Here is a 27993-nt window from a genome sequence, read left to right as displayed (position 1 = left end):
GTGGTGAAGCTTTTATCTGCTCTGAACAAAGAGCTCCACCAGACCAAAAGCAGCAAACTGTGGTTTAATCTGAAAAGGGACTCGTGATGAATCAGTCACAGACACACAGAGAAAGACTTAATGTTGTTGGAGGGTAATAAGAAAATAAAACCAACAGCTAGAAATAGAAAATGCACCTCCCTGGCAGAAAGATCTACCTCATGATGGCATATTATAACACCTAAAAAAAAAAAACTGATCTCCAAATGTGATTTTTTTTTTTCCCTTCATGTGGACTACTTTTTTGGTGATGTGATCTCCAGCCCTGCCCACGCTGACTGGCACCTCCAGTGTCTCCACAGTGGGCGGGTCCACTACTCTTTAGGACCCAGTGGCTGCTCCAGTGAGGCAGGCAGCGGATCTGCTCGCAGACTGAGGCAGACAAAGGCGAGGGGAGAGACGGCGTGCCGCTATCCTGCAGCATCGACTCACACTCTCACATCCACTCCCCCACACACACTCCCTTCACTCCGCAAGCAGAGACGCAGGTGAGTCCGCTTCTGGGTGGGATCATCCGTACACTCCACCGATTTAAACAAAAGCAGGCTTTAATTTAGAACTTATTGCAGGGGAGCAGGTTGAGCTGTCTTTGTAGTTATTTGTGTTTATAAGAGAGGGTTTTATTGTATTTTATTTTCCACTGGGCGTTTTAGCAGGTGGATTGTGAGTAGGTGTGCGCACACCCAGCCCTCCTTTTTTTCCTCCTCCTACTGAAAAAACTTGCATTTTAAGCTGCTGCTTCTGCTCTTCTGCCATGTGGCCTCCATCATAAAAGTCTGCTATCATGAAACTTTTTTCCCCTCTTCGCCTTTGTGGCTGTTATTTCTCTGCATTGGTGTGATGGATATTATATGCAGATCAGTTTTTGGATGACTGAGGGAGTCATAATTGTGGTGCTGGTTTGTCAGGAGTGTGTAGTCATTGGGATGTTGTGTGGGTGGCTCAGTCAGGAACACACAACCAGCCAAATGTATCAGTGACAGCACACAATGTTGCTGCAGTGCTGCTTAATTTCCAGGTCTGGATTTAATTAGGGTGATTGCCTGCATTTGTACTGTGATGGCTGTGTTCAATGCAGCTGATATCAATCAGCCAGGCAGAGAGGTGATCACGTTTAAAGCTTGTCATGTAGTTTTAACACTGGAGGGATTTGATGGCATCATAGCTGTAAGGGAAAAATATTCCGGCGAGAAGATGCACTTTCTGGACTTGAGCTGAAGCCGGCTGCAGCAGCTCTGATGGTGATGTCACTCTGAAGGCAGGCACCCTGCTTGAGACAATGGACTGTCCTAGCTGATGCTCCACTGGGGAAGGGTCACTGTTCGCTCTGCCCATTAGTGCAGCAGATGGGCTCCAAACCTGGCCTTTGTCAGCTGAGGAGCACCCATCCCACTGAGGTCCCACCCCTTATCAGCGTGGATCTGTCATAAAACACGAGTCAGCAGCTCAGCCAGGAGGTTAGCTGGGGACTGGAGGGCCCTGCCACATGGATGGGCGGCGACAGCATTTCCCTCCTATAGAGTGCTGTATATTTCTATGCATCATACCGGGGGTTACACTGGCGAGGACAATGAAGGACTGCAGACATTGTTTCATTCAGTGCTTTACATCACATTGTAGGTTTGTGAGAAGTAGTGCTTTTAAAATTAGTATCATAATATCGTAGTTTGATATGTAAAGATAAGGCCTCAAACCTACAATTATTTTGCCTCTTGCTTAATTTGACACTTATTCTCAATAAAATATGATGAAATAAGAGGAAAGGGTCTAAGATGATATCTTTAAGTGTCTCATTTTGTCCCTCCTGCCATTCAGAACCTAAAGAATTTCAGTTTACATTGATATATTACAATGAAAAGCAACAAATCCTCATATTAGAGAAGTGAAACCAGCAATTTTTTTGACATTTTTACAGAAAAAAATGTATGTAAGAAATAAATGATGATTAAAATGGCTGACTTTCTGTCTGCCATTTAATAGTTTTTTTCAAATAACATCGGCTCCATTCAAAGCAGTAAATTGTGTTCCATTGTTGTGCATATATTAGATCAAGTCATCACACATGTTAAGAAGAAACTGAAATAGCTTAATTTGTTGTCAGAATTTTACAAAACAACACCACAGTTTTGTATTTTTTTTCTCTGTTCACATCACGTCAATACAGATCCACTCATACTCTCATGATTTGAAAGAACTTTTCTAAGAAACGGTGCAAAACTGAGAAATGGTGCGTGCTGTTAGAAAGCTTTTCAGAGCTAAGTTGTGTACAAAGAGCAGCAACCTTTCAGTCGATATTGTCAAGTCCTGTGAGGATATCATGACCTGCAAGAGAAACCAGTAACATGCACGACTTTTTGCCCATTTTTATTTTTTTTATTTTTACTATATTACTTGTGAATTTGGAGCTCTGTCTTGCCAAAGTTGTTTTCAAGAACATCTAATGGATAAAGAGGTCATGTCATGGAAGCAGGGCTTTAAACTTTGCACCGAGAATTTCCTCTTTTCTGTGGGTGGGTGTGAGTGTTTGAAAGACTGTTTTGAAAGATATGGTTCAATTGGTTTTTGTGGTTTTTCAGGGCTTAGTTGTGGTCATCAGATGGGAGCTTAGCAGGAAGAGGCTGCTCCAGACTTCGGCCAGTCTGCCTCATAGCATAAGTGGCTTATTGTTTATTGGCTGAACAGGTGGAGCATTTGCATAATTTCTACGAAGCAGGAAACAGTGAATTTCCTGCAAACAGTCAAATTCTACACAAAATATTCTTTCAACTGATGGGAAAGATGAGAGAGCAAAAAACTTGCTGAAACAGTTTGTCTATTTAAATATTAAACACTCCTGTGAGAATCCACTATTTCTATTCAGCCATGTTCTGGAGCCAGTCTAACACATTCCACTGTATTACAGGATTTTTACAATAATATATTCAATATTATTCACAGAGTTCAGCCAGTATTCACTCAAGTATTATAGATTCTCTAATACCAATGCTCAAGATTTGGCTCTAGAAACACAATCCCACTTATTGAGACAACATAAAGCAACTTTACTCCTTTAATTTTTAATGAATCTGCTAACATATTGAAGTAAAAAGAAGAGAAAAAGAAGTAGAACTGTTATTTATTAGTTATCTTGCAAATGGGCAGCCCAGTTGTGAATGACATACATGGGTAGAATATACAGATACATTTAAAAAGATTAGCATTTTTTACATTGACACTAAGCTCCTATACTTTTAGCACATTGGATAAAGTAGCAGCACATCTCCTATCTTCTGGCTGTACATAGTTTCTTTTAGATTTCTGGCATTTAATTGATCTCAGATGTCTAAACCAGCGATCAACAAGTTACCAAATGTTCTATCAAAGGCTAATTTTCCAAACAGTGCCCTTGAACTTCAGTAACTGGCTGTTTGCCAGGTCCTGATTCATCTAAGTGAGACAGCTGTTCACAGGTGTATGTAGGCGGAGAACGGAGGAAGAGATGGGGCCATATCATGTGTGTCACATACAGCAGTTTGGATAAAACACAACAGATTTTGGGTTAATTGCTCCATAGCCATGCAGGTCCCTGACATTTATATGGGTGCAACCAATAAATCCACCTTTAACGCACCATGTCTTTACTGTGGAATTAGTTGTAGTCTTACATTGTTTCTGGGCTTATTCTTGTTTTTAATAACCAAATCTTTGCCATTGGAAACCACATTTAGTCAGTTAATGATCTTAATCTCATCTCTGTGTATAATCCTATTTTTACATGCCTGAATTTACATCATTAGAATCCCCGACTGAAGCAAAACTCTAGCTTTTTGAATATTTAAACATGGCATTGAAGGGATTTATCTTGCTTGACATTAGAATGCTTTGCTGAAAACTCTCTGATGCTGCAGGGCATCACATCTGCAGAAGGTGCAAAGCTCCTCTGTAAGATTCATTTAATCCAGACTTTAAAGCTATTTAAATAACCAAAGCACTGCAATATTCAGCACAATAGTAGCCATAGACCCATTTACTGACAATCATGTGAGCTTTGCTGATAGGAGAAAAGGTTTCACAATTAAAATCATGCCCTGAAGTACACACACCTACACACACCTACACACACCTACACACACACACACACACACACACACACACACACACGCAATGGTCTATGAAGTGGTTGGATTATGTCAGTGTTTAAGGCAAGACTGCTTTCAGTTTGAACCCATTTGTCCAGAGCTCAAAGTCCAGTGTTCTAAACCCGTCCTGTCGTTTTACTGGAAATGCTTCATTGTTCACTTGTATGCTAATGAAATCATTACTGTCACTTCAGAATTATGTAGAATAATCTGGCTATAATCACATGCACTTGGTGTCTCCTGCATTTAAAATGGAAACAAAAGATGGAGAACAAGTTTCTTTGTGTTTAAGGTCAAAAAAATGAAAAAGAAGTCATTTAATATCTTGATTGTCTGATGTTTCTGGAACAAACCAAAAGATAAAACCGCAATTTTGTGTTATTATTTTTATTATCATCAGGGGTAAACCAGTTTTGACCTGATCAATTATTGGATTCAACATATTTCTTATCATTGATAATCATTTAAAAAAAAAAAACTATTCCGAATAAAATCAGATAATTTAAAGGTGAGTTACTGTGACTGATGCTGCTGCCTCTCTGTCTGTAGCCACCATTCTGTAGTCTCTAATCTCATTGGTTACATGTCATGTCTAATAGCCTATCAACACTAAAGGATGAATGTTTAAACGTTATTTTTTTTTAAGTTCTCTTTTTATTTGAATTGAAAAGGCAAATTATTACAATTCCAAATATGTCTTATTTACAGCACCAAAGACTATGTTGTCCAATATTTTAATTTTCTACATCACTCTTTTTTTAAAGCAGAAGAACAACAGAACGGAGGAGCCAGCCATTTGTAATTATCTTCACAACATTTGAGAGAAAAAAAGACAAAGAAAACTGATTGTATCTAGTTATGAGCAGATTCAAGTAAAATCATGCCTTATGGCTTTTACTTACTCAGTCCATTTAGTCCAGATCTTATAGAACTTCTCTTTTTGCACTTTCAAGGAAAATGTCAACTTTTCCATAATGTAAACCTCGTGTACAATATCAATCCATTCCTCAATAGTGGGAGGTTCCACTTTTAACCATTTTCTCGTAATGGTTTTCTTACTTGTTGCCAATAATATACCAGGTAATTTCTTGTCATTAACATTACAGTTGTCAAACAATATGTCAAATACATGCCAAATACATGACTTCGCATTTAAAAGGAATATTTCCTCCAAATATATTATTTACATCTTCATGGACCCGTTCCCAGTAAGGTCGAATAATCTGGCAATCCCAGAACACATGAAAGTGGTTTGCTTCATTAGTCCCACAGAGTCTCCAACAGGTAGCACCCCGGCCCAGACCTGAACAGGTGTAGCAAGAAATCTCATTACGTTTTTCCAGCAGAACTCTGGCCATGTCTTTCAATCTGTAGAGACCCACTGTAGTTGACAAACGTTAATTTTTTAATTGATTTAAGTAAAACATTAATGCACAAATGGATTTCAAAGACATTTCTTGTTATATTGATCTCATTGATAACTAAAAATTGGTATTGATATTGGCCGTCAAAAAACTATTTCAATCTACTTCTAGTTTTTCTTCTTCTTCATATTATTACTATTACAGTATTTGATTTGGTGATGTATTGCATGCTTTGTTTCCTTCTTCCTAGACTCTCTGGAGCTGGTCACCACCACCACACATCTGTCACAACCACCATAACTTTCTGTCATCATGGAGCTAGACTTTGGACATTTTGATGAGCGGGACAAGGCCTCCCGCACCCCACGGGGTGGACGCCTGAACGGACTCCCCAGCCCGACCCACAGCGCCCACTGCAGCTTCTACCGGACACGCACCCTGCAGGCCCTCACCAATGAGAAGAAAGCCAAAAAGGTGCGCTTCTACCGCAACGGAGACCGCTATTTCAAGGGCATCGTGTATGCTGTGGCCAACGACCGATTTCGCACCTTTGACGCTCTGCTGGCCGACCTCACACGCTCTCTGTCCGACCACATCAACCTGCCGCAGGGCGTCCGCTTCATCTTCACTATCGATGGCACACGCAAGATCTCTACCTTGGATGAACTAGAGGAAGGTAAGCATGTTTTACTAGGAGCCACCAAGCATTTAGAAAGCATCAGGAGCCATCATGTTGAAGGTGATCTACAGTTTCGAGTGGGTTTCTGACTTGAGAAGATTTAGAAACATAACGATTACAGTTTTCTGAGATTAGAAGCCTCATCTGCTCAGTCTAGACTCCTCTAATCTCCCATTTGATGTATCAACTTCTAATCTGAAGGACTGTGTTGCTGCAGTGGACTGACATGGTCTGCTTTTCTCAACTGTTCTTTTAAAATGAAACGGTTTCATTTTTTGTCAGATTTTCTTGCAAAGCAGTTTTCTCCCAAAGGGCAAAGCAAATGTGAGGCAACACTCTGAAGGAGAAATCAGTTTAAACACCCACATATGCAAACCTGCTAAAATATCTCTTGTTAGTTAGTGTTTCTTTGAAAGATTTTATTCCTGTAAATGAAGCTGAAAGCAAGTCCTCTGCCTTGATCTGAATGGGGTTCAGTGGTCTCAGTTTTGGTACATTTCACCGAGTCTCTCAGTAGGTTTCACACTGAGCTGTAAAGTCGGCTAGCTGCAGCTCAGCATGGGATAACAGTTCATTAATAGAAATCATTAGCATCTAATTCTTTAAAGGACCCTCCAGTCACAATTTCTTTGAGTTTTTACCTGTCAGACGTTTCCATCAGCATCGGTAGTCACAGTGGGTGGAAATCCCAACTCAGACTGCACCATTTAATTAAAATGAAAAGAAAGGATTTTTCTGATTCAGCAGCCAACAGACTTTACACCATGACATGTTTCATACTCAGGCTGATCAGCTGCTGTCTGATAGATGCAGAAGCGTAAAAGATCGACAGATTCGTGAGCAGCTGCCATGGTGGCTGTTTTGGTCTATATTTGGCATCTGATGGCTGTTTAGAACCAGAAGTGATTTCTTGGCCTACAAAATTCATGTCGTGAAAGTTGCCAAAGATGATTTGGAATCCCTTTTGGTAACCGAATGAAGTCCTTGCGTGGCATCAGACGGGATGATCCATGCATTGACCTGCTTGGGAGCAAAGTCGTACATCTGTGAAACTATTCCTGATGTGCAACAGCGTATAGATTTTATTTTAAGAATTTGTCAACATGGGAAGTGCTAAAGCCATAAGAAGGCAAAAGTTGTTTTTTGAGCACAGCAGTACTTATTGAATACTGCTGAACCCACAGCCCTCAGTCATTTTAAAAGACTTTTTCTGCAGAATAATTTTAGGGAGACCTTTCCTTATGAGATTCCTTTAAAGAAGCAGGATGAGGTGGACTGGGTGAGTCTGGGGTAAAGCTAGAAGATCAACTGCAGCTTAATTTGTCTAAAATGAGGCGATCATCTCTGCTTCCTGAGCTGCTTAGGAAAGATAGAAATGTGTGTGTGCAGTTATGTGCTGCTTTCCATGTGTTTGTGCAGTAAGATGGGGCAGCAGAGTGAGCACTGTGGGTGGTGGGGGGACATTTCATTGTGCTTCCTCTTGCGGGATATAATTAATTGCTCAATCTCCTGTGCACAGTGTAATCCTGTTTTGTGCCGTTTGTCTTTGCTGTAATTTCTCTACATTTGGCCTAATTGTTGCCTTCTGGATCCCCCCTTTTTGCCAGAATTTCTCTCCATCTTTCTGCCCCTGCAGCCTTTTGTTTTCACAGGCGACCCGTCAGAGCAAGAACTGCAAAATCTGCAGAAAAGACAAAGAAGCTGATACACGATGATGAATCTGGCAGATTATTTAGAGAAATACACATAATGTGAAGGACTTCAGTCACCTGAATATGTCTATACGACCGACGTCTTTCTGTCTCTATTCAAGCATTCTGTTATTCTTAAAGCAGGCGTCATGCTGCGTGATGATTCTTCTAACCAAACCAAGAGATACAAGTTTTGATCTCAAAACTAAATGAATCTTTGAAAGCTTGAAAATGTTTCGACTTTATTACTTTTAGTAGGTGTTGTTGGACTAATCTATGCTGTGGCCTCATGGGAGAACCTTGAAGTTCACGCCCTTCTTTTTCCTACAACACCAGAAAAAGACATGCAAGTGTCTGTTCCAGTATTTTATATATACACCAAAATCAGCTACATATGTAACTCTTTCATCCTATATGTCTAAATTTAGCCTTTTTTCAGTGGGTTTGAAGGCCAAGGTGCAGTGTGTAGGTCTCTAAGGCATTTTTATACCAATTATAGTCTAAGATGAAACAAGTTTGTTTCCTTTGTGAGAAAAGATTTTGTTGTGCACCTTAACCTACAAGTGTTTTGCCAAATCGCAAAAGAAGACGTGTTTTCCTTTCGTCCAAGTTGTATCCAACCAGCTAGATACTGGTAGTTTCCATTTGGACTCCTTGAATCCTGATAATCCTGCTGCCACCTCAGTATGATGAGCATCAGTGGAATTCAGTTTGTGAAGGATCAAAAATAACTTCTGGAAAAACAGGATGGTATCATGTGTCATCTGAAATGGTTCACTTACTCATTGCCATCCCACAAAGTTTCCTGTCAAATTTAAGACCAAACTTTCTCATGCTTGTGCTTAAAACAAGTAAATTTGGCTTCTGGTGCAGTAAGTGAATTTTATTTAATCGGGTGTTTTAATGTAAGTCAGGCTGCCTGACTGTCATTGTGGCACAGAAAATCTTGAAATGAGATCAAAAACACAAATTTCAAGCATTCTAGTTGAGCCTAGTTAACGTAAAAGAATCCCGTATATAGACACGTGCTTTGTGTCGAGTTAAAAATAACTAATAAAAACAAAGCTGATTATCAAGACAAGGTAAGTGACGTGTTAAATGACTTGAATAAAAAGATCCTCTATAGAAAACACAAGATAATCCATTCATACCAACAAAAAAGAGCCAGCTATATTTAAATCTAAATATAAGATGATTATACTTACTTAGATTTGCAGTTTTTGTAGTGCAACAAAGAAAACTGATACCAACTGCAGTGATATTTATTTTCTTCAACAGAGTAAAATGATTTTTTTTTTAGGTGTCATTAGATCGATAGATTTGAAGATGTGAAAGGTGAGATATATATCCTCCTGCTGGTCTGGATAGTTCCTGGAGGTTCACATGTTTCTGAGTGGACTCTCTGGGACTCTCAGGTGTCAGTGTTGAATATCTGAATGTGTTACAACACACTAACCCAATTTTTCTTCGCCTCCGCAGGGGAAAGCTACGTTTGTGCATCAGAGAACTTCTACAAGAAGGTCGACTACACAAAGAACGTCAACCCCAACTGGTCTGTGAATGTAAAGGCCTCGGCGAGCCAGAAGAACATGCAGTCCTTAGCTGCCAAGGCGGCCAGCGAGCCCAGAGAGAGCAAGGACTTTGTTCGGCCCAAGCTGGTCACGGTGATGCGCAGCGGCGTGAAGCCACGCAAAGCCGTCCGCGTCCTGCTCAACAAGAAAACGGCGCACTCCTTCGAGCAAGTGCTCACCGACATCACAGAGGCCATTAAACTGGAAAGCGGCGTGGTCAAGAGGATCTACACGCTTGACGGCAAACAGGTATGTCAAAGTTTCAGTTGCCGTCCAGCTGCCATCATGCCGTCAGACTTTGGATTTCATGTGCTGCTGCAAATTTGAATTCCCTGAGTCACGATATGCATATGAGAAACTCTGCCATTGGAGAAATTCAAACAGGCCGAGCTGCTGGTGGATTTTTCTATCTACATTTGTGTTTGATTTGGGATAGGGCCCACTGTTCTAGGAATAAATGAAATAAAGGCAGTACAGTACAGTATGTAAACATCACTACACAATAAGAAAATTTGTGGTCAAGACTGAGGACAGTTCATTATTCAGCCAAGCTTCATCAGGATCAAAGGAAAACAGGAAACTGAATTATTTGCATGGAAATGAAAAAAAAATTCAAACCATCACACTGCTTAATCAGTGGTTTCTTTATTGAAATTTTAAATAGAGTAGTTACAGGGAAAAATCTTATTGTTCGGTCCAACCCTCAGTCAACAGTGACACAGCAGGTCCATGAGAACCCCGGGCATCCATGAGAACAACCTTTGTACCCAATGACCTTCATTGTCAGCTGTCTTTATTCAACATATTCTCCTATCTTGTGGTTCAGGACATCAGAGTCCATCCAACAGCCTTTTGTTGTGGAGTTAGTTTTTAGGCCACTGGAATGTCTGAGTCCATCTGTCACTGAAAAGCTCTAAAGTCCTGGCAAGTTCTGCCTTCCACCCTTTATGGTGGTGTACAAAAGGCCAAACCCTGTATTGTTGTGTTTGATCATTTTGTCCCCATTGGTAGCGTGGTGTTTTAGTAAAGCTGTGAGAATGTGGGTCGAGACAAACCTTGACTGGGACATGGAAGCTTGTAAACTCTGCATCCTCACAATTAACGTGGGTCAGTTCAGGTCAGAGTCCTAAAGACTCTTATAGCATGACGAAACATTAATGCACAGAAAATTCAAATTTAGACATGACGTGTCAAATAAAATATATATTTCTGAGTTAGCTTTGTTAGACAAAGAATTTGGAGTAAGGCAACCAACTGTACGTCAAATGTTTTTGTCAAATGATTGTTTTTGGCATGAATTCCCTGTTTGAGGTGATACTTTAGTTGCAGATTGAGGTTTAAAGACAAACATATTTTTGAATAGAGCAAAATGTCCAAGCAATCCAGACTACTGGTCTTTGAACTTTAAAAAAATAGGAAAAAATTGAACACTAAGGCACTAAACTGCATCTATCGATCCAGCATTCAGTGCAGATTGTGAGAGAAGACATTGCTAGCATGGAAACGCTGTCCTAGTTATTCCCATCTTACTATATTACTGTCTTATATCACATTCATATTAAGTCCATTCATTTTATAGCTTGACTAGTGCAGCCAATAAAAGCTGACCAAGTGAGGACACAGCTGCTATTTAAATGTATAAATTTGCCTGAAACAAAAAGCACAAGACGAGCAAAAGCTGCTCACATTGCCCATATGAGGCTCACACTTAAACATTACCTAAAAGTCAGTCCCAGGGGAATACTATTGTTTTCTCAACACACCAGCTAAGCTAAAAGGACGTAATGTTTTATTCATGTTCACATTTTATCAGAATAGTCTTGAAGGACGACCGTGCAGGGTCACCCAGCTGGAAACCTGCAGAAAGGTCTCTGACGTAGTGCGCTCATTATAATATATCTTTAATATCAGGTTGTGTGTTACTCTGTGAACTGAAAAATAGAGGGAGTGTGAGGGGTGTGGTCCAGCAAATAACATAAAAACCTGTTTGGTTCTGTACAGTGGGGTAGAATCAACAATTATTCTTAATATTTGGTGCAGTTTTGACCTTTTCGTTTACCAGAACATTAATGAGAAAGTGCATCTTGCAGGTGTCTCACTGGCGATTAACTGTGGTCTACTGTGAGTCAATGCAAATTAACAGAGGCAGGGATGAGGAGCAAGCGTGAAAACATGTGTGGATCTGGACATCTGTTCCTCAGTCCACTCTTTGATATGGTTAAATGTTCGCTGGTTCTCCTGTGGAGAGGTTTTTCTTGTCTTATTGATTACAGATGGACTGGGGTTGGGGGTGACCTTTAGGTGGTGCGCTATTTTATTTTTTGGTCTTTCATATTAATGAGCTCAGAATCACATGTGTCTTGGAGGAGGGGAGGGACTGTGAAATGATAGATGGGGGAATTTGATTTTAATGCTCCCTCCCAGGGGTGAGTCTGGCTGCCCCGGGTCTTATACTGGTTTCTACAGAAACCCTTGCTGGAAGATTGTAATCTCCTTATGTCATGTCGTGCAAATGTATTATTATTTTTTAGGGGGCCATGAATTTTTAATGGTGTGTTCCCACAAAATGAATTTAATCACCACCATATTGTAGTATTCCAATGCGGACACGTTGATTATGCTGTCAGCGGTGTGGCTATAGATTGTTTCATAATTAGTGTCCATTGATCTCTGACTCATGCCGGGGACTCCCGGCTTCGTTGCGATGCCCAGAAATGTGAGAAATGCCGTGCACGTTATTGTGGCGTCTTTGTGTGCAGAGGCACACTGCAGCTGCTCTGTGGTGGAGGTGATATGGTAGAAGCAATATTGATGCAGTGCCCGCCCCTCCCTGACTCTGCGCCGATCCTCCTCTTCCCATTCCGTTGCGATAGCTGCTGGGACTGGTTGCTAGGAGACCACATCCCAGGCACAAAGAGAGCCCAGCTGGTGTGGACTGGTCTGTCAGATACCACATCCTGTAGTGGGTGTGAGAGTTTACTATCAATGCGAGCCTTTGGTGTAAAAATCACTTGTCATGTGTTTTACCTGTATACATTCCATCATTGGTGGTGAAGTGGAGGCTTAATGGACTGTAGCTTGTGTGTGGTTCTAAAAGGTCTGTTTGTGATTTTTAAGAAAAAGGTGTTCAGGTTGTGCTTTCTAGCATTTTTAAAATGGCTACTTTTCATGCCTGATGTTGCTCTTTTTCCTTAGAGTCTCTAAAGGCAGCCTGCCCTCCTCTCTTTTTGCCAGTGTTGTGTGCAAAATCACTCCCATTTTCCCCTCAAACGCTGGTGCTTTTCAGTTCAATCAGGGAGGGTGGGGCCGGTGGATTCAGGCCTACCATTCTAACAGCAAATTAGGATCATTTTATTTTCCTTAATGGGGAGTAATTATTTCCCCCAGTCTGTAAAAAAAGAAGAAAAATGCATTACTAGATTTGCCCTTAGTGCTTGTACAGGCTACATTAAATCAGAGAGAGTTTATTTAATTGCTGGCAGCCATTTTGTATTCATTCCTCTTTGATAGAGGTGTCTGCAGAGGAGAATAGTTCCGATTTGCATGTGAGATCCACTACTTTATCTGAATTGCACTTGGAGAAGGTTTTCCGTCTGACAGATGCCAAATTCAAATATCATTTGTGAGATGTGTTGCCGGTCTATTGTGCTGCTGTGCGATTAGTCCTGATAAATTACCTTGACGAGTCCGCAGCATTGCAGAGGCTCCTTAACAGATCTGACTGCCCCTTTATCCTGAGCCGGGTTTTTGTTTCGGTTTCCTTTCTGTTTTTTAAAATTGATTTGTCAAGAAAACACCACGGAATAAAAGAAATGGATGCTACAGGCATGCTTCAGGCACAAGGTCGCACTGTTATTGTCAGAGAACAAAAGATTCGAGTTGGCTTTAAAAGTTAACAACTATGGAAAGAAATTATTCACTGAATAAGGGATGGATGCATGCATGGGTTCAGGGCTTCTTAACGATTAAAATACATCCACTAATAGGCAAGAAAAGCCTGCTTTCCTCTGCTTATCAGGGCTCTTGCAGTCTGCCTCTGCTCTTTGCCATGCTGCAGAAGCAGTTGTCATGGCAATAAGCTCCGCCGTGATGGATTCAGTTTGTGACAATGGGTGTAATACGCTGAGTGTGCTCTTTGCATCGGGTCTTACCTGCCTGCCCTCCGTTCCTCATCCTTCAGCAGCTCACACTGCATCGCTCACACAGACGCTGTGGGACGGAGGCAGACAATCCGGCTGACAGAGGGGCGTGGTCCCCACCATGAGGCTTCTGGTGGAAGACGGTCTGCAGCTGAATCTCCCCTAACAGCCCTGCTTTCCTGCACAAACACCACATCAACAAGTGAGCATGACCTGAGGGGGGGAAAGAGGAGGAAGCGCAATTTAATAATGCTTAGGCCACATCAGTCAGCTAAATGGAAAGCCTGCTTCCTTGGAGTTGGGGAGGGGTGGGGTTAAAACAACACCAGGCACCAGCTGGTCCCCATGACTGTGCAGATATCGGTGCCTAACTGGCTCATCTGTGCTCCAAATGCATCCGGAGCACCTACAGCAACATGCGGACTGTATGATGGTGCACAGAGGTCATAGACGGGTCAGGAAGGCAACTGGTACTGAAAATCCCTATAAGAGCGGAACAGCAATTACTGATGCCCACATGTGTTCTTTCTTCTTTAATCTGCTTTCTTGGATTTTGTCCTGAAATTCTGTGCATCGGTTGAGGTGCTGACATGTTGTTTCATGTTTTCTACTGTCTGTGAAAGCCTCAGTTGAAATGGACAAAATGGAGACGGTGAGGGTATTTTGGAGGAATATTCCAGTCAGTGCAGAGGCGCTGATATTGATCGGGTCTGTGTGCCTACAGTGAAGGGAATGGTGTGGGTGTTTCCCCATGGGTTGCAAACCAAGGTCTTGCTGGCTCTTTTTCAGTCTTTTATACTCGGGGTTTCTCTCGCATAGCTCGGTAATGCTGAGACTACACAATGCAGCGATTCATTTTTCTGTTTCTTTGGGTTTTATTTAAATGCTCAGTGCTCAACCTTACACCTTCCCTGGAGTTATATCCTCAGCCACGCACAGAGAAATATAAAGTGCTGCTGTTTGCAGACACTGAATTTCAAGTCTTATTCGTGTTCGCATTGTCAGCTGTTTTGTATAAGGATAGAAGAAAACCCTCATGAACTGATGTGAGAGCACAACAGTGAGACATTTAATACTCCTGATTAGCCATTTGCTGACTCATTAGGCCTCGTGTTAAGCTTTTCCTCTTCATCAGATAAGTAATGGTCAGTCAGAATGCCCCAATGCAGCATTGAATAGCTTTACTTCTGCCTAGAGATCAATTTTATGGCTTTGTCGAGTCAGAGATGAGACGGACTCCTTGTGAATCATCGGCTGTCTGTTCATTTCTGCTCTGACTGTGCAGCTGAAAGGATGAGTTAAAGTCAATACAAGGCAGCCGTCTGCAGAAGGAAAACGATGCATGAGCTTTGTTTGGAGATACCGCCCTGCTGCTTCACACAGACGTATCTTGGTTACACCTGAAATGAGTTCCCCCACAAAAATGTGTATTATACGATGTGTTGGAAGCTTTGAGGCACTTTTTGAGGTTATTTTTCTAGCTGTGGTTGTGGTACTGCACTTGTTTTCCTATTTGCTATCCTCTTAATAGAATACATTCATGTTTAATTGTTCTTGTAGAAATTGAAACAGTGCATTTGTAAGTGGTGTAATGGACTGCAGGCCCGCCCACAGTTTGGTGCACATGTGAACCGAGGGTTAATTTCAGAGTTTAACAATCATAAACAAAGCAAGTATAGTTTTACTGCCTCGGTTGCTTTTTAAAGTAGCTAGAGGTACACATTTTACTTTTTAAACAAGGCTATCTGTCAGTTTTAAAGAAAGTGATCCAGATCTGCACCTGGTAGTTGTTGTGTAACCCTGCTTCCACACAGAGAGACAAACTCACAACACACTTTTGCCTCAGCCATGAATAATGCCCTGAATCTTGATGCAGAGTGACAAGATACGAAGCAGGTATTAAAAAAAGATGCTGACAGCGACAGTCATGGCAACACCTGTCAGTCCGTAAATTATTCCATCCATGACTCAAAAGCCATGAAAGGATTCAAACTGTGAATTTTGTGAGCCGTTGCACCTTTAGCATTCATTATATTTCACAGAGGTCACACTCTGCTGTGTGTTGGGGTTGAATTTCTGAGTTTGTTACTGTTTCAAGAATTAATCCTATGAAAGGTAACGCTGGTAAATGTCTGCAAATGTCTGTTTCGTATGAATTAAATAAGCACCAGAGCCACTGCACTAGCTTCTAACCCATCCACTTCTCAACTACAAGTGCAGAGTTACAGAACCTTCTGATTCTATATTTATGTGACCCTCATCACCTAATGAAAAGTGTGTGGCCTGCAGGCTATTTGGCCGGAGTGGGGCTAAAGGAACTCTTAATAATTCAGTTGTTGTAGCTGGTGGATCCCTGCATAGCTGCTGCTGGTGGTGGTGGTTTTTTAGGGGTCATGTGGTCCTGACAGCTGGTGAGGCAGAGATTAGGGATGGGCTTGGTGGGACAGAGGGTGGAGGGCACCTGGAGTCTGGAAAGAGCCAGTTTTTGGGAAACACCCCACCCACCCGCCTTTTAAAAAACACACAAATGGACACACTAACCCTAACGCTTGCACCTCATGAGCAACATGTAAAAATCTGATGCATGGCAGAGCTTGTGATAGACTTTAAGTTAAATGGCAGCAGGTTGCCTCATGTCGTCCTTCTCGTGGATGCCGTTGCCAGGTGGGTGAGTTTGACCTTTTCGGATTGAGTGGATGCTTCTTAACCTACATCCAAATGTTCTCAAGCTGCCCTGCCATTTCCCCACTCCTGCCATGTTTCAAAGGGACGCTGACATTTTCCGTTTGATCCAATTGCATGTGAAGCAGAGCAATTTTCCCACATGATTTCTGCCAACTCTAGACAGATGTCAGGCCACACTTCACTGGTGGGATACAGTGACTGTTAATCCATGACAGGCATCCCGTGTGAGAGAGAAAAACAATGTCTGATGTTGTTAATCAGGTGATTGTTGGACTGTCTGTGGGAAGTTTGATACAGACTGTATATGAAGTATTTGGTGGCTTAATAATACAAAGAGGACTGCACTGTAATGGTACAGATAATGTGGATGTTAAGTGATCCCTGTTGGGAGTAAGATTAGTAGGATTAGAAGTTTTTGCTAAGGACTCTTAAAGAGGATCGATGCTTTTTGAAATGTAGGGTTAAACCCTTATAATGTTCTATTTTGCGATCCAGAGACACCTAAACTACAGTCATTCTCTCAGATATGAGAGTTTTTGATTAAGATGGCAACAATCAAGTTTCTTTGCAGCAATCCAGATGTTCAGTCATTTTCAGTGTTTAAACCAATGCCACATCTTTGTTTTGAAGTATTTATGTGATATTCTTTCCTAAATCAGAGATCGGACAGACCGTTAGACCATTAAGAAATACAGTGGCCCCGTGTGCTGTGCAACCAGAAACCTAATCTTAGAGAGAGATTCTGTTAAGAAAGATTAAGGTAGCAGTCTGTCGGATAAACACTTTATCCCTTTAATCAGCTCTGTTCTTAAAGCTATTAAAACATGGACAAGCATCCAGCCTCCCGCCTCATCCCAGCCCATTTCCATCTCCCTTCCTCTGCCCGCTGGCCTTTGGGGGGGGGGGGGGGGGAGCACTTCCTAATGCTTCCATCTTATGATTAACTGTCAGGTGCCCTTGTTGCCGCAAAACAGTTTAACCTAATGAAAGTAACATGTATCTAATCTCTTGATAATGAACACGGAAGAAAACCCAAAAGTGCAGCTTGTAAATTAGCCCCGGCTGAAAAACCAATTAGATTTTGATCCCTGGAGTCAAAGCACCATCTCTGTGCCTCAGCGGGGATCTGCCAGGCCTGTATCCAGGGAATCTGGTGGGACTCGGAGAGGTACAGCTGTTGGATGCCACGCCAGCGAGTCACCACCACACGCTTTTAGCTTGTCTAGCAGGATACAGAACCAACATGGCAGCTGTTGGGGTGGGGTGTTCCCAATTTATCTGCAGCTCATAGTTTGGATGCGTATCACAAAGGAAAGCATGATGCATCTTGACTGTCCTCGCAAATACCCCAACACAGAGTTACCCTTCAGGCCGTGGACCTCTCAGAGAGACCAGCAGACAGTTTACATCAGCGAAAATTGCCCGCTTTTAGAAAATTGCCTTGAGGGTTATGTGTAGTTCAGTTACAGTAGTAGTACTGTACATGACTTGATCTTTTAATCCAAATGAGAAGGAACAAATTTCAACAGGTGCTGAAAGGCAAACTGGAAACTGGACCGGGATGCTTTGTAAGAAATCTCATCTGCACAAGAAAGAGGAAAAAAAAAGCAGCCTTTAGCCTCAATGGCTTTAATAGGCATGTCTGAGCTGGTTATAGGGTCTGTATAATGGAGAGTAGAGGAGAAGGTGTGGCCCAAAGACATCTGTCCACTAAGTAGGCCATACTGTGTCAACAGCTGCTATAGAATAAAAACACCCTGGGGAAGGAAGTCGAATCATTTAAGCATTGCAGCAAAGGTGTAACATTATCATCTCTGTTTGGGCTCTTTGTGCCTTTTGTGTGACTGTTTTGTTACTTGAACCTAATTTACTTAAAGGCATCCTTACATGACAAACACAAAGACGACTACAGCTTGAAGCTTTAGTTTGTTGGCAGGCCTCTACTCTGTAAATTCATCCACATTAAACCACATGTTTACACAGCAAATATTTTTAAATGTAATCAGCTTTCAGTCTGGGATATTCATCATCTTTCATGTTGTTTCCTCTGCACAGCTTTGAGCAGTTCTTTGTGTTAGAAAGCACTACTCAGCTGGATGATGGTTTTTAGGGAGCCCATGTTATGGTTTTTGGGTTTTTTACCTTTCCTTTAGTTTGTTTTTGTGCATGTTAAAGGTCTGCAAACTTACAAAACCCAAAGTCCACAACAAGGAGAGTTATTTTCTCCCTCAGAAAACATTGGTTCTTACTCGGCTGAAACGGCTTATTTGAAATGGAGGCTTTGCTTCTGTCTCTTATCCATGTCACCATGTAACACATTTGCATATCGTCTGCCTAATGGCTAGATTTGTACACAGTCAAGCATAGAATGAGGAGCTTCTTTGCAGTCCGCCATTACATTTTTTAAATATGAGGCGCTTCTGATAGAATTACATCCCATATTCAGAGGTCTGGGTTTACAATATGCAGCCAATGTTACCTCGCTTTGGTCAGCCCAGCTGACCAATCAGAACAAACTGGGCTATTTGTAAGGGCGGTCTTAAATAGACAGGAGCTTAAATGGAGCATTTCATAGAGGATGAGAAGAGCTGCTACAGCAATGTACAGTATGAAAAATAATGGATGTTTGAACATTTAAAGCATGTAAACATGTTGTACTAGGCCTCACAAAATATCATTTTAAACTATAAATGTGCCCAATATGGGCTCTTTAAATAGTCCAGAATCAGCAATCGACAGTCAAAATCCTATCAATATATTTTTATCAATAATGACATTGAATATTTGTTGGCAATAAGCTTAGTTTCTGGAGTAAGTCAAGCAAAATGATTTATTAGCTTTAAATCGTGTCACTTTAGCCATGCTAGTGTCATGGCTCTAAAGATGCTGGTGCCAGTCTGTCCATCCACTTCTTTGGTCCAGACTTAAATATTCTAACAGTCATGGTATGGATTGCCATTAAAGTTTATACAGACATTCATGGTTGTTAGAGGATGAATTCCCACAAAAGAATCTGAATCAATGACTGGTCTGTTATCTTTTCTTCTGCCACTAATGAAGGGTTGACATCTGTAGTTTGTAATATCTGTTGGATAAATTGTCATGTGATATGCAGCACTCACTCATGTTCCCCTCAGGGTGTACAGTGTATTCCAGTAGCTTTGGTGATCCCTTAAAACCTCTGTAAAGCCACCAGGTTGCTGAGAAACTGTTGAAACTAGATTCAGGCACTGCGAAACAAGCAGATTTTCAGAAAGTAAAGATGCTTTCAATTGACATAAAGGCATTTCGATTCTACATTTCCTCTATAGTGAACTTTTCCATTTGGGTATGTAAATAACAAAAAATTTAATGCAAATGGGCAACTAATAAACTGAATTGACTAAATACCTGAAAAGCTAGGCTGGACTTTATATTTATTGCTGATTAGTTACAAAGCAAAAGACAAATATAAGATGGTGATTATGGAAAACATTATACTTGAGCGTTGTGAGCATGATGTTAGTATTTATCTCAAACTACTGATGTGCTGAAGAATAACCTCCCAGAGTCCCTTGCAGGACTCTGGACTTTTACTCTCGTCTTGTTATGATAATATGGGATGTGATGATAGTGGATTCTCAAGTTTTCTGTGTTGTTGCTTCACAGGTTACTTGCCTTCAGGATTTCTTTGGTGATGACGACGTCTTCATTGCATGTGGACCAGAGAAATTCCGCTATGCACAGGACGACTTCTCTCTGGATGAGAACGGTGAGCATGATTCCATTAGTCTGTATTTTACATGATGGCATGCAGTAGTTTTAGGCCAGTATGTGCAGTATATACAGTAAAATGTTTGCTGTAAAAACATTAAACCTACAATGGCAAATGTTACCCACAAACCTAAATTTAAATAGTTCTGAGGAACTGTATATTACAGGATATGAGACAAATAATTAAAGAAGGAATCAGTTTAAACTGGTAAGTTTCTGGTGTGCTGCCCCCTGGTTTCCAAAATTGCACCTAAAATGTATCCTGTACTGGGTATAAATATAATGGAAATGCCTACAATGTGAGATAAAGAGGTATATAGTCATGCTTTGGAAGAGATTCTACATTAATGTACAAAGCCGTGCTTCTTTATAGTGAAAATGTGTGAGGGAGGCTGACAGAGAGACGGAGAGAAATGGAGTCAGAGAGAAGTGTGTTATCTGCAGCTGGCAGCAGGGATAGGAAAGACCAGAAGAAGAAGAACCATTAATCTGTCCGGTGACAGGTTTAGGCCAGCTGATCTGCTGCTGCTGATACTGCTGAGAAGTCAAGGAGAGAAAATGTAAAACCAATCCTCCAACTGAGTCTCCCCACAGACCTGAAAAACCCCATTTTTAACAACCCACTTCCACCTAATGTCCCCGCCTCGAAACATTTGGCATCTTCCACTTGTCTTTTAATCCGAACACAGCACCAATACGGGGCTGATTTGTCATCATGTTCCTTTTTATTCCTGCTCTTTACGTTTGTTTCTTGTCAGGCCTTGGCAGGATGGAGATGCCGGTTAATTCATAATGATCTGGGTCCTTTCCTCTCAGCGTACTTCCCCCAATAGAACCAGAGCTAAATTGTTTCATTCAGTCTATAATAACCTTGAAGCCAACGCTAAATAAAAGAGCGTCTCGAGCATCCAGACATCATTGAGTTGGAGGAGAGAGCCTTGTCTGCGATACGTCACATGGACATTATGATAACTGAACTGTATATCTATAACACTCATCAATCTGGATGATTTATGGTCAGATTGTGATGTTGGGGGGGGAAACAATCTACAGAGAGAAATGGGAAAAATATGCCCTTGATATGTTTTCTGGGAGTTAAGGTTCTATATGGACAACAATCATGGGCCATGAAATGCTCATTCTTTACTTTTGTCTTAGCTGGAGATAAAACATAGAAAGTCTATTTCCTTTATCCTCCAACTGCATGATCACTGCTTTTAAGTTGGGTTTGGCAGCGATACCAAAATAGATCTGAATCCCACGTGGTTGCATTTGACAGTCTTTATGTTAAACACAAGACTATTCGGAGGGACACGCAAGCAGAGAAGAACACGCATGTACCTGCATCTTTTGTTTACGCAGACACATTGTCAGCTGAAGCCGAGGAGGAATCTGATCGACTCGGGGCTATTTCGAGACCTCTGAGTAGACTAGACAAGCTGCCAGGCTGAAGTACTGTCAAGAGGTGTGGCGGCACACCTTGCAAACGGCAGCACAAAGATGTGTGCGTCTGTATCCAGTAGTGTGTGAAGGTTAAGAGAGAGTAGACAGCCATGGTGCTATCCCAGGAGATGGAGGGAGGACAGATAGTATAATTAGCATCAAAAGTGGAGGAAAGGGGGGAGGAAGGGGGGAGGAAGGAGGGAGGGAGAGAGCCTGGCAGTACAAACAGAGACCAAGATGCAGAGGGAGGAGCAGCAGTGTCTGGAGTCTGTCTACCCTGATTAATACAGTGACCCAGAATATACAGCATCCATTTTTCTATGATTTGTCTAAATCATATGTATATCATTGATGGGAGTCCCAAAACTGTGCATTCATGCGTTTTATATTATTTGAACCTGAGATACTACGGGAAAGGAAACAAACATGTCGCTGCAGTCGGGGAATTGAAGCTGTTTATTGTTTGCAAGAAAATAATATATGGAAAATAAACACAAAGGCAACAGAATTTCAAAAAGTGGGATGGGCAGCAAAGGAAACGGAGCAGCAAGTTGAATCAAATCAGAGAAATTAGAAGTAAAATCACTTCATAGGACAATGGATTCACAAGCATTAAATTTTGGGAAAGTCTCCATCTATATAAATATTATGATTATGATGTATCCATGTTACTTCTAAAAAGAGCTTTGCCAAGTTTTGTTCTATTGTTTTCAGACGCTATGAGGAACCTTTAATTCATAATTTGGACTCCATTACATTTCCAGACATGAACAGCTGCTGCAGTTTGGAGACAAGTGTTTTGATTTCTAATTTTTTCCGTGCTTCTCTCCACAGAATGCAGGGTGATGAAGGGACCCAAAGCCCAGCGTGGTTTAGCAAAGAGCCCTGGTCCAATCAAGCGCAGCAAGTCTCCTGCTGAATCGAGTGAGCCCATTATTATCTCACCTACACTGTAGCTCTTCCTGTTGAAAGTACCGCAGACACTGACCGCACCTTGTTATAAAAATCAAAGCCGGTGGAAAAGAAAACTAGACCGTTTCTGTTGCTGTAAATGAACTGAGTAAAATATGACAGCAGAGTGATGCAGCTTCCCTTGATCTTTGACCCTGCTCTGAGGGGGATGGTGAGCCCACTGATGAATTCTTCCTCTACGATCAATAGTGTGAAATAGAAAATGGCGTAAAATACAGGTCAAACTTACCTTAAATGAGCATATTTCTGTCGTGTTTAGCATAATTTGCATTTTGTGTTTAGAATTTGACGAAAGGCAACAAAGTAGTTTTTCTCTGGTTGTATTTCAAGAGCTGAAATCTGAGAGTTTTTTTTGTTTTTTTTTAAGTGGGCGATCCAAACATCGGCTCATTAATCTCAGTACAACACCTCATAAATACCTTTAGAGTGGCAACAGTAAAACTCCAGGCTTTGTTTACTGGGAGTAATCTGATGAGATTTACTATAATGTTGCTAATGCAGTATCTTTTTTAAAATAACATGAATAAAACATGAAATGTAAACAAAGACAACATAAACAGCTGTAAGCTATTTGTCTCACAATCGTGCATTTTAACATTTAATAATATCCAGGAGGCAATAGAACACAGAGGCTCAGCTGCTGGTGCGTCTTTGAATCTTTTATGTTAACAGCAGCTTTTAACACAAGAGAAACGGTACAACTAAATGTTACAGTGCTGGATGAGTTTACATGGCAGAAGAGACCTGACTTTGTGCAGGCATCAGAGAAAAAAAATGTCTGTTTTCAGCTATAAATATTGGTGGAAAAAGACAGTAGTTATAGCAGAACTGTCTCCATGTTTCTCAAACAGTGGAAAGATGCTGCAGCAAGTAGTTAAATTCCCTGTGCAGTGCAGAGACTTGGCAGTGTGGGTGCATCTAACAGAGTTCATGTTTAATGTAATGTTGCTACAATATGAGATACGTTCCTCAATCCTTTAGAGGTCTTAAATATTCCTGGCTCACTGAAGGGGGAGGCCCGGCCTTTAACACAGCAGATGGTCGGCGGTAAACAGTCTGAGCATTAACCACCTTTGTGGTCGTATCCAAGAGGTCAACAGGGAGATAATGGGGACGTAGCAGAGGCAACACATGTGACTCGAGTATGTTAACTTCAATTACTACTTCAACAATTTCAAAAAAATATCTCTAATGGCAAAATAAATATGTAAATGTTTTGAATTTTCAGCATTCTATAATCTAAACCTGTTGCTATGGGTCTGTTAAAGCTGAATACATGACCACATAAATTAAAGGTCTTTAAACAAACTTCGACAACAGCCATATAAAGCCAAATGTTTTCACTCATTTCGTGCATGTTTCAAAGTGTCATGTACATAACATGAATCAACATAATGTGTGAGTCCTGGAATCTGTGTTTCCATAGAGATATTTTGACAAATGCAGGTATTTACAAGAGAATGTGTATACTTTATAATCATATATAAGATTCATATTCTACAGTTTTATATATATGTAAATGCATCGTTTTAAATTGCTTTCTTTAGCCTCTGGAATCTAAAAGAAAGTGAAGCACAAAAATGAATCACTGTTGTTTAATTAAACATCACTACGCTGCAGAAAGTTTTCTACAGAGGTTTAATAAATCTCTTAGGTGTAGAGATCCAGAGTCTAACCCTCGACAGTGTGGGCAGCTTCTCTGATACAGAGAGAAAAGGCTACTTTGTCCCTGTTTGATCTCTAAATAAAACGTCTGCTCAGTCTGTGTGGGAGAGCAGCTCATGTTTAGATAGACTGATTTTAAGGCTCCGCGATAATAGGACTCGTGATTTCTCCGTTTTTGGTCGGGCTTTTCCTTTTAAGGTGTTGAGTCGTTTTGTATTTCTGTTGATCTGGCCGAGTGGTTAAACGAAGCCAGTGGCTTAACAATGAAGCTTTATCCACTTTTTGTTTTCAACACTCGCTGGCTTCAACTTAAACTGGCCATCTGGCTCATAGTCCCTCCGAATTCTTTTCATCTCTTATAGACAAAAAACTCCTTTTAAACCACTTAACACACACATCTACAGCACATCACACTGCTCTTAGATATAAACACAATGTTCCCCACAAAGAGGATCCTAGCAACGAGGCAGGACGCAGAGCGAGTGAATAAAATGTCATCTAAGCAACACAGAGCTCGTCAGCCTCTCAGACCTGCAGCAGCATCTCTCTGCGCTGCAGCCAAATGAGGCCACAGTTCAGGTCTGACTTTTCTGCAGAGCAACAGAACAAGATTCAGACCTCTGCTGCTTCACACTTTCTAATCCACATTGCGTCTCTTGCTTCTGTTGCCCTCCTTCTCCTCCCTCATCCCTCCTTCTTTCCCTCCTCTCTGCTCTGTCGGCTCTCTCAGCCAACGGGACCGGCTCCAGCAGCCAGCTCTCCACCCCGATTTCCAAGCATTCCCCCACCTCCACCCCTACCAGTCCAGGCCTCAACAACAAGCAGAAGGTACCTGGTGCCTCTCATCCTCCTCTGACCTTTTATGTTGTTGCCCCTTTTTGTTCTCCAAGTCGATGCTCTGAGTTTACAGATGTGCTGCTCTGTGTTTGCAGGATCTCTACTTGCCCTTATCTCTGGATGATGACGATTCCCTCGGTGAATCGATGTAGACCCTCCTCCTGCCGCCAGCCTCCTGCTTTTTTTTGGCCTGAAACACAGAAGTTTAGTACCTCTGCTGCTTTCCACCTTCACTCACAGTGCCACCTGTTTAGGAGAACCACTCTTTGTCTCTTTTTAAGGGCCTTAGCCACCAGGGCTGACACATTTGCTGCTTGAGAAATGACACAAACGGGGATTTTTTTTTTTCAAACAATCAACTTCAACCATGGCGGAACAATCAGCTCACTAATGTTCAGACTTTATTCTATCTGGAGGATAGCCACTATTTCTGCACACAGTTCACAAAGCCACAGATTTAACGGTGCAAACAAACAGAATCACTTTGGATTTAAATATTTTGATAAAGCTTAGTTTAATGTTTCAGTCATGAGATTCCAAGCAGCAAATGGGTATTTTTAGGGGTGTTAGTCAGAACTGACTCAACTTTTGTATCACTTGACGTATTTGTGATGTTCCTCCATGTCCTCCTGTCCTTCCGCCCTGTAGTTTAAGGTGTGAAAGGTTCCTTGTCAGAGGAAGTCTGTTAAGCCAGATTAAGTCTTTCTAACCCGCTGTAAATACTGTGTATAGTTATCCACCATAACATCTCTGCCCAATGTCCATTGCTGTGCTTCCATAACGTCACTACAATGTCTGTCTAACATTTTCTCAACATGAAACAGGGTACGGTCAAAGTAAAAGAAGAACCAAAATGAAGTGGGATGCAGTTACTGACTGACGACGATTATTGGTCAGAAGCCTCCTCAATGAGAATCCAGGTTCCCAAATTAGACTACATGAGACATTATAAAACATATCTAAAGTTACACTGTTAAACCACCACAAGCACGGAGGCCTCAAACTCCTTGTGCTGCAAATAATTGGCATCCTTCTTGTCCAATCAGAGGCAAGGCGAAGGAGAAAGCGTCCCTCAACTCTTCATGTTGGTGTTTCCTCTATTTTGACCGCCTACATGCAGAGTAGGCTAATACAAGGAATATACCCACTGTGTTTTAGGTTTTTCACAAACTGCAGTGCATGATGTTGATGAATCATGATGAAATTTTTGGGCATGTAGAAAGTTGGATTTGAAGGACCCAACGGTGCAAAAAAAAAAAAAAAACAAACACAACCAAAGGTAAAACAAGTAGGCCCTTTTTTTAAGAGAAAGAAAGGAAACACACATTCAGGGCACAGTTTTTATCAACAAAGTTTAAATAATTCCTTTTAGGCCAGCTTATCGCGACTTCCCTTCCGCTTATTAGAGGTGATTTCACCGCGACTCGTGGTGACATTTTTATAGTTTGAAATAAATAATAAATAAAGGTCTCAAAGCCAAAGTATGTTTTTGGACCATTAATTATAGAAAGAGGGGAGATATGTAATTTAAATAGCTATAAAATATGCTGGAGGAAGCACACCTGGAGTTTTATGCATGTTACTTTAAAGGCATCAAAATAAGGTAAAATCATGCTCATCTGAGGCCATTAGTTTTATCAGGGCGCTAAACAGTAGTGGGATTTCTCCTATTTTGCATGGCTCAGCATCGTTCTCCAATATGGGGGTGATGAAAACATAACCGTTGTCTAAATCTACGTGTGGGGTTTTAAATTTTTATAAAGTTGACTTATTTATATCGAGGGTACTTGTGTAGGACTTTTTTCTAGTTTTACTCGCTCACATGAGCTCTAAACACTTTTTTTCCAAGCTTCTGTGTGCAACTTTGTATCGCCATATTCCTTTTTCTATCACGACGACTTGCAATCGTGTCTCTAGCGGATCTACTGAAGAGAGTTTACTCAGATTTTTTGCAGGGAATCAAGCCTGAGGAAGCTCTAAATTGGATGACACTGAAGCACAAAGCAGGGAGCTAGTTACTTATGACAGACACTTTACTGTGTACTACCACCATCAGTTTCTCAATATATTAATAAAATGCTGCACATGTAGCATCCTTTAAATTAATATCTATGCATTTGGATTGAAGAATATTTACAAAACTGATTTTTTCTTTTCTGTAGGAATGGCCTTTTTTATACCCAATAGTTTAATATAAGAAGCTAAAACTGAAATTTCCATGCAGTTATTCCATTGTGATGATGTGACGGTCTGAAAGTTGTATGTCTTTGGAGTGATCTGGTGCCTGCAGATGGATAAGCTTTGAGTAGCTGTATTTCGATCAATAATGCTCAAGACAAACCATCACTTACCAACTCTCTGGTGCTGTAAACTACACCTTTCTCCTGCAGAGAGCGCTCTTACACCAGCACAGCAACCAATAATATCGGCTAATCCAACAGCAGGGACTCCTCACTTCATCCACCATTTTGTACAAAAACCATATTTGTTGTCACGGTCAGTTCTGTACAACCTTACAAGCTAATAACGTTCTCGTTTCCTTGTTTTGTTTTTTTTTTCTACAGCTTATTACAGCGCTACTGCTTAGAAAGCATTGACAGAAAGTGTTGGTTGTCTTGTGTAAACCGGCGGCCACCATGTAAGATGGATGGTGTGATTCATCACCTTCAGTGGTGCCTTGTTTTTAGATTCCTGTCTTTTGATAAAAGAGAGAAAAAGAACACGAAATGGGACATCAATAGCTCGCTCTTTGTTAACAGCTCTTTGTAAAACATTTTTAAACGTCTTGAATGAGGAGACCTCCCAACACACTTTGTTTTGTAGAGATACAGGACACTTGATCATGGTGTAAATACGCTCCCTTCCTGTTCTCTTTCATATGTATGCCTTTTCTGATCGAATGAATGACTTTTTTTTTTTTCTCTGAAATCTACAATGTCCTTTTTAGTGGTACTTTGCAATGTCACAGTGGCTTGTTTCAGTGCTTCATTCAATGTATTAACCGGTATCCTTTTGCAATTAAAACAATTGTACTCCA

General features: G+C 41.1%; 1 protein-coding gene across 1 annotated transcript; it reads left to right on the top strand.

The window, feature by feature from the left end:
- The first annotated feature begins 367 nt into the window (after nt 1–367).
- LOC111574271 (neuronal migration protein doublecortin) lies at nt 368–27993 on the top strand. Its single transcript, XM_023278777.3, has 7 exons — nt 368–527; nt 5772–6197; nt 9371–9711; nt 19935–20037; nt 22317–22406; nt 24850–24947; nt 25052–27993. The coding sequence occupies exons 2-7, from the start codon at nt 5834–5836 to the stop codon at nt 25106–25108; spliced, it is 1053 nt and encodes a 350-aa protein (XP_023134545.1). The 5' UTR covers nt 368–527; nt 5772–5833; the 3' UTR covers nt 25109–27993.

The sequence above is a fragment of the Amphiprion ocellaris genome, chromosome 14 (genome assembly GCF_022539595.1).
Source record: "Amphiprion ocellaris isolate individual 3 ecotype Okinawa chromosome 14, ASM2253959v1, whole genome shotgun sequence".
NCBI lineage: Eukaryota > Metazoa > Chordata > Actinopteri > Pomacentridae > Amphiprion > Amphiprion ocellaris.
This window is presented reverse-complemented; position numbering and strand designations above follow the sequence as displayed.